Source organism: Borostomias antarcticus, assembly GCF_949987555.1.
Source record: "Borostomias antarcticus genome assembly, contig: scaffold_89, whole genome shotgun sequence".
Classification (NCBI taxonomy): Eukaryota; Metazoa; Chordata; class Actinopteri; order Stomiiformes; family Stomiidae; genus Borostomias; species Borostomias antarcticus.
The window spans coordinates 668,206-675,705 of NW_028175833.1; the positions used below are offsets into that span (position 1 = coordinate 668,206).

A 7,500-nucleotide genomic window follows, 5' to 3' on the forward strand; every position below is an offset into this window, starting at 1 on the left:
TAGGATCCTGGTGGGGGCACCGCAGGCTGCAGGGAAGGGCAAGTTGCAGGGCAGTCGTACGGGGGCCCTGTTCCGCTGTCCAATCACAGTGCACGACTTTGACTGTGAACGCGTGGACATCGATGGAGACGGTGAGACCCCGTCCCGCCAGTTGTCCTTGTGCTGTCGTCCTCCCTCTCTGCTGTCCCCCTGGGGGGTGGAGACAAGGCTGTCCCTCCCGTCCCTCAGGGAGAGGAGGAGCTAGTTAAGGGAGCAGCAGCTGATCTGAACCCCTAGTATCTGTGTGTGACCCCTAGTGAATCCAGACCGAGAGAGCAAGGACAACCAGTGGCTGGGAGTCACCGTGAAGAGCCAGGGGATTGGAGGCAAGGTGGTGGTGAGTAAACACAACACAACAGCAACAACAGCAACAACAACAACAACAACAACAACAGCAACAGCAACAACAACAACAACAACAACAACATCTCTAGTGGGTTTACTCACTTCCTAGAACAGAACATGCGGGTGGTGAACCTGAGTCTCCTGGGTGCTGTGAGACTACCCAGGTCTGCAGAGGCCCACGACTCTGCAAGGTTATTCCCCCCTCCCTCTCCAGACCTCCAACCCTCATACATCCTACCCCCCCCCCCCCTCACCCCAGACCTGCGCCCACCTGTACGAGCTGCGCCAGCGCGTGGGCCAGCCCTCGGAGACGCGCGACCCCATCGGCCGCTGCTACGTGCTGAGCGAGGACCTGACGGAGCGCGACGACCTGGACGGCGGCGAGTGGAAGTTCTGCGAGGGGCGGTCCCAGGGGCACGAGCAGTTCGGCTTCTGCCAGCAGGGCCTGTCAGCCAGCTTCACCCCCGACAACAACTTCATCCTGTTCGGCGCGCCAGGAACCTACAACTGGAAAGGTACGGTGACGCGCCCCCGGAGGATCCCATCACTTCCTGGTTCTGTGTCCGGGTCCTGGGGGTCTAGAGTCTCCTAGTCCTTTATCTCCTCGTACCAGGGTCTTCCTATAGCCTGCTTATGGATGCTGGCGCTCTCAACACTGTGAGGTGTCTGCGATACCTCCGCTGGTTAGTTTGTGGGTGTTTTGAAGAGGTGGGCAGTCCTGTCAGAAACTGCTCTCAAGGGGCGTGTTTATGAGGTCTCCCGTAAATGGATGCCTCCTCCATTGGGCAGTGCCTCCCCAGCGTTCATGGACCTCCATTAATATCCCTGCATGTAGAGTAATGTGATGCGAGAGGCTTCTGTCTTGTGGGAAAGCATCAAATTATGGGGCTTATCTTCTCATCCAATACTTGGCTTGAATCAGTCAGCTAAGGAGACCCCCAGGACTTGAATGGAAAATACCATCATCACAAGATGTAAGAATAGCTTTAGGACAGCTTTAGATGCAAGGAAAGACAGCGCTGAAGAAATGTGGATTCTCATAAGTGGCCCATTCAGAACAGCACCGAGGTGATTTAGTATGCAAACCACTGAGTTACTGTCAGTGGGTCAATTTATATGTAATTGATTTATAAGCCAATCTGCTGATTAGGCAGTGCTCAGTCAGTCGTACAGATGGATCAATAGAGTGGCTGTGATTCATGTCCTGCTCTAAAGCATCAGAAGGATGATGGATGCGTTGTCATGGGTTACTGTAAGTCATCAATGCGGTGAAATCATGAATTATAGTAACAATGCAGCCCTCCTGTTATACATGTATTCATGATGCCTCAGATTATTCGGATGACAGGCATTGTGTTTGTGTATTTGATGAACTGTCTGCCTGTATGCAGAGTGTGTGTGGATGATGTTTGTAGGCAATAGTTACAGGATGTGTCAGTTGTTTGTGTGTACTGTATATGTGTGTGTTTGTGTGTGTGTGCATGTGCGTGTGCGCCTGTGTGTGTGAGTGTGTGTATGTGTGCGTGCGTGTTTATGTGTGTGAATGTGTGTGTGCGCGTGTGTGTATGTGTTTGTGTGTGTGCTGTGAATGTGTGTGTGTGCGTGTGTGTGTGTGTGTGTGTGTGTGCTGTGCATGTGTGTGTGTGTGTGTGTGTGTGTGTGCATGCATGTGCGCGTGTGTGTGTGTGTGTGTGTGTGTGCATGCATGTGCGCGTGTGTGTGTGTGTGTGTGTGTGTGTGTGTGTACGTGTGTGTGTGTGTGTTCCTCACCTGTGTTGTTTCCAGGTGAGATGCGTGTCCAGCTCATAAACCAGACTCTGCTGGACCTGGGTCTGTTCGACGACGGGCCGTACGAGGTGGCGGATGAGAAGGAGCTGAACGCTCAGCTCATCCCCGTGCCCTACAATAGTTACCTTGGTAACCGCCCTCTCCACTCACCGAGAGGGGGCCAGCGAGGGACGGCAACAGCCCCAGACTGCACCCAGATAACCCCCAACATGGCTGCCAAACAACCCCCCCCCCGGGCGTCATGGTGCCAAACTGCCACTCCTAGACCGTCATGGCTGCCCAGCTACCCGAGGACAGCCAGGCTAGCTCCCGGCTACCCGAACAAAAGATGAGAGGAGAAGAGTAGGAGAAGGAGAGGGAGGGAGGGAGGGAGAAAGAGAGAGAGAGAGGGAGGGAGCAGTAGAAGACAAATGAAAGGGAGGGAGGAGGAACTGTTTGTGACAGATAGAGAGAAACAGCGAGTGAGAGAGAGAAAGAGAGAAAGAGAGAGAGAGACAGAGAGAGAGAGAGAGAAAGGGAGAAAGAGAGAGAGAGAGAGAGAGAGACAGAGACAGAGAGAGAGAAAGGGAGAAAGAGAGAGAGAGAGAGAGACAGAGAGAGACAGAGACAGAGAGAGAAAGCCGAGCCAAGTGACTCATTAGGTCTCAACAAGACTCAATTTGCTGAATTCTTTCCCACATGAGATAACCATATTAGATAGAAGCGTAAACAGACAGAGCTGTGGCCTGAGGGGGTCTCTTGGATCTGGACGGTCCCACACTCCCATGGTCATCTCTGACTTCCCCTGACCCACAAGGAATCCTGGGTGCAGTCTGAGTCCCTCTTGTCGTCCTTCTGCCGAGTACCGGTGGTTGAGAGAGAGAGCCATCACGGTACCAGGATGAAAACACCGCCACATCACAACCCTGCTCACCTGCCACTCCCTCTCCCCCTCTCCCCCTTCTTTATCACTCTGTCTCCCTCACCACCACCCCCCCTCACACACCCTACTCTACTCCTCTACCTCTCCCCCCTCCTCTCCTCCTCTCTCTCTCTCTCTCCCCGGGCCCTCAGGGCTCTTGTTCATGGCTAGCCCGGTGGAAGACGCGCTGGTCTATAAGACTCTGGAGCACAGTGCCCGGCCCAGTGTTGAGGACGTAGCCCCGAATAGCTACCTAGGTTTGTAGGAGTGAGGCGTCGTGTTCCAGCCGCGTTTGTTGTGTAGTGACAGACTCACCCCCTCTTTCCCCTCCTCCCTCCTCCTCCCTCCTCCCCCTCTCCTTTCCCCTCCCTCCTCCCTCCTCTCTCTGCTGATCCTAGCTGGTGTGTAGTTGTAGTGTGTGTAGAGTTGATGTAAAACATCAAACCACAAAGAGGCAGCCATCTTGAACGCTGCACCGAAGGGAATGAAAAGTCATATTATTATTTTTTTTATACCTTTACCTTTTACATTTTTTATTCCTGTTTTTATACGTCATCACATCTGAATCCCAGCAGCGGAGTGCAGTGGCGATGGCTGTCTCTCTGTGCGGTAGCAGCAGGCTGACCCCCTGCGGGCTTCCGTAGTCCGTCCGTCTGTCTCCGCGGCCTGCGTGGTGTGAGCAGATATCCTGTCTGTCCTTCTGTCTGTCTGTCTGGTCTCTGTAGTGGGAGGAGCTATTCTGTTGTCTATCCGTCCATCCGTCCGTCTGTCTGTCCCTCTGTGTGTCTGCCGAGAGCCATGCTGTCTACGGGGCGTGGCTGTCCAGGGCATCTTGGTGGTTGTGGTGGTGTTTCACTAACAGGGAGCTCAACCAATGGTAGGCCACAGGAAGCTGTTAGACCAACGACCCAGGGAAAGCAGGAGGTGTGCTGGAGGGACGATCGTGATCATGGATACAAGGATACCTGGAGCAACACGCTTCCATCTGCTTTGTGGATATTGTGGTTTTATCTAATGTAATCTAATCTCATCTCATTTAATCTCATCAATGGAGACCCTACGTAGGTAGTTGAGGAGATGCTTCATTAGTTTAGATAACTGGATATAGATCACCTGTTAGTCTCGTTAACTAGTGGGAGATAACCCGTTAGTCTAGTTAACTAGTGAGAGATAGCCCGTTAGTCTAGTTAACTAGTGGTAGATAGCCCGTTAGTCTAGTTAACTAGTGGGAGATAGCCTGTTAGTCTAGTTAACTAGTGGGAGATAGCCCGTTAGTCTAGTTAACTAGTGGGAGATAGCCTGTTAGTCTAGTTAACTAGTGAGAGATAGCCCGTTAGTCTAGTTAACTAGTGGGAGATAGACCGTTAGTCTAGTTAACTAGTGGGAGATAGCCTGTTAGTCTAGTTAACTAGTGAGAGATAGCCCGTTAGTCTAGTTAACTAGTGGGAGATAGCCTGTTAGTCTAGTTAACTAGTGAGAGATAGCCCGTTAGTCTAGTTAACTAGTGGGAGATAGCCTGTTAGTCTAGTTAACTAGTGGGAGATAGCCCGTTAGTCTCGTTAACTAGTGAGAGATAGCCCGTTAGTCTAGTTAACTAGTGGGAGATAGCCCGTTAGTCTAGTTAACTAGTGAGAGATAGCCCGTTAGTCTAGTTAACTAGTGAGAGATAGCCTGTTAGTCTAGTTAACTAGTGGGAGATAGCCCGTTAGTCTAGTTAACTAGTGAGAGATAGCCCGTTAGTCTAGTTAACTAGTGGGAGATAGCCCGTTAGTCTAGTTAACTAGTGGGAGATAACCCGTTAGTCTAGTTAACTAGTGAGAGATAGCCTGTTAGTCTAGTTAACTAGTGAGAGATAGCCCGTTAGTCTAGTTAACTAGTGAGAGATAGCCTGTTAGTCTAGTTAACTAGTGGGAGATAGCCCGTTAGTCTAGTTAACTAGTGAGAGATAGACCGTTAGTCTCGTTAACTAGTGGGAGATAGCCCGTTAGTCTCGTTAACTAGTGGTAGATAGCCCGTTAGTCTAGTTAACTAGTGAGAGACAGCCCGTTAGTCTAGTTAACTAGTGGGAGACAGCCCGTTAGTCTTGTTAACTAGTGGGAGATAACCCGTTAGTCTAGTTAACTAGTGAGAGATAGCCCGTTAGTCTAGTTAACTAGTGGGAGATAGCCTGTTAGTCTAGTTAACTAGTGAGAGATAACCCGTTAGTCTAGTTAACTAGTGAGAGATAGCCCGTTAGTCTAGTTAACTAGTGAGAGATAACCTGTTAGTCTAGTTAACTAGTGGGAGATAGCCCGTTAGTCTCGTTAACTAGTGGGAGATAGCCTGTTAGTCTAGTTAACTAGTGAGAGATAGCCCGTTAGTCTAGTTAACTAGTGAGAGATAGCCCGTTAGTCTAGTTAACTAGTGAGAGATAGCCCGTTAGTCTAGTTAACTAGTGAGAGATAGCCTGTTAGTCTAGTTAACTAGTGAGAGATAGCCCGTTAGTCTAGTTAACTAGTGAGAGATAGCCCGTTAGTCTAGTTAACTAGTGGGAGATAGCCTGTTAGTCTTGTTAACTAGTGGGAGATAGCCCGTTAGTCTAGTTAACTAGTGGGAGATAGCCCGTTAGTCTAGTTAACTAGTGGGAGATAACCCGTTAGTCTAGTTAACTAGTGAGAGACAGCCCGTTAGTCTAGTTAACTAGTGGGAGACAGCCCGTTAGTCTAGTTAACTAGTGAGAGATAGACCGTTAGTCTCGTTAACTAGTGGGAGATAGCCCGTTAGTCTAGTTAACTAGTGGGAGATAGACCGTTAGTCTAGTTAACTAGTGGGAGATAGCCCGTTAGTCTAGTTAACTAGTGAGAGATAACCCGTTAGTCTAGTTAACTAGTGAGAGATAGCCCGTTAGTCTAGTTAACTAGTGAGAGACAGCCCGTTAGTCTAGTTAACTAGTGGGAGACAGCCCGTTAGTCTAGTTAACTAGTGGGAGATAGCCCGTTAGTCTAGTTAACTAGTGAGAGATAACCCGTTAGTCTCGTTAACTAATGAGAGATAGCCCGTTAGTCTAGTTAACTAGTGGGAGATAACCCGTTAGTCTAGTTAACTAGTGAGAGATAGCCCGTTAGTCTCGTTAACTAATGAGAGATAGCCCGTTAGTCTAGTTAACTAGTGAGAGATAGCCCGTTAGTCTAGTTAACTAGTGAGAGATAGCCCGTTAGTCTAGTTAACTAGTGAGAGATAGCCCGTTAGTCTTGTTAACTAGTGGGAGATAGCCTGTTAGTCTAGTTAACTAGTGAGAGATAGCCCGTTAGTCTAGTTAACTAGTGAGAGATAGCCCGTTAGTCTAGTTAACTAGTGAGAGATAGACCGTTAGTTTAGTTAACTAGTGAGAGATAACCCGTTAGTCTAGTTAACTAGTGAGAGATAACCTGTTAGTCTAGTTAACTAGTGAGAGATAACCCGTTAGTCTAGTTAACTAGTGAGAGATAACCTGTTAGTCTAGTTAACTAGTGGGAGATAGCCCGTTAGTCTCGTTAACTAGTGGGAGACAGCCCGTTAGTCTAGTTAACTAGTGAGAGATAGCCCGTTAGTCTAGTTAACTAGTGGGAGATAGCCCGTTAGTCTCGTTAACTAGTGAGAGATAACCCGTTAGTCTCGTTAACTAGTGAGAGATAGCCCGTTAGTCTAGTTAACTAGTGGGAGATAACCCGTTAGTCTAGTTAACTAGTGAGAGATAGCCCGTTAGTCTCGTTAACTAGTGAGAGATAGCCCGTTAGTCTAGTTAACTAGTGGGAGATAGACCGTTAGTCTAGTTAACTAGTGGGAGATAACCCGTTAGTCTAGTTAACTAGTGGGAGATAGCCCGTTAGTCTAGTTAACTAGTGAGAGATAGCCCGTTAGTCTAGTTAACTAGTGGGAGATAGACCGTTAGTCTAGTTAACTAGTGGGAGATAACCCGTTAGTCTAGTTAACTAGTGGGAGATAGCCCGTTAGTCTAGTTAACTAGTGAGAGATAGCCCGTTAGTCTAGTTAACTAGTGAGAGATAGCCCGTTAGTCTAGTTAACTAGTGAGAGATAGCCCGTTAGTCTAGTTAACTAGTGAGAGATAGCCCGTTAGTCTAGTTAACTAGTGAGAGATAACCCGTTAGTCTAGTTAACTAGTGGGAGATAGCCTGTTAGTCTAGTTAACTAGTGAGAGATAGCCTGTTAGTCTAGATAACTAGTGGGAGATAGCCCGTTAGTCTAGTTAACTAGTGAGAGATAGACCGTTAGTCTAGTTAACTAGACCCATGGCCGTTTAAGCTCTAATGATTCCTAAGCTCGTTCTTTGGATCAGTCGTTCCCAATCCATCAACCGTGTTGATCTGTTCTTCTCTGAAGCTCTCTACCCATCTCCTCCCCACCAGATCACATTTAACCCCCCCCCGCCCCCCCCCCCCAACCACCAT

At 48.7% G+C, this 7,500-nt stretch overlaps 1 protein-coding gene across 1 annotated transcript in view; it reads left to right on the forward strand.

The window, feature by feature from the left end:
* itga7 (integrin, alpha 7) overlaps positions 1-7,500 on the forward strand; it is a gene marked incomplete at both ends in the record, with an annotated part of 54,893 nt that overhangs the window by 24,750 nt on the left and 22,643 nt on the right. Inside the window, 4 exons of the mRNA XM_084463048.1 lie at positions 4-131; positions 297-376; positions 644-899; positions 2,170-2,301. Of these exons, the coding sequence (XP_084319174.1) occupies positions 4-131; positions 297-376; positions 644-899; positions 2,170-2,301 (596 nt within the window). The remainder of the gene's footprint in view (positions 1-3; positions 132-296; positions 377-643; positions 900-2,169; positions 2,302-7,500) is intronic.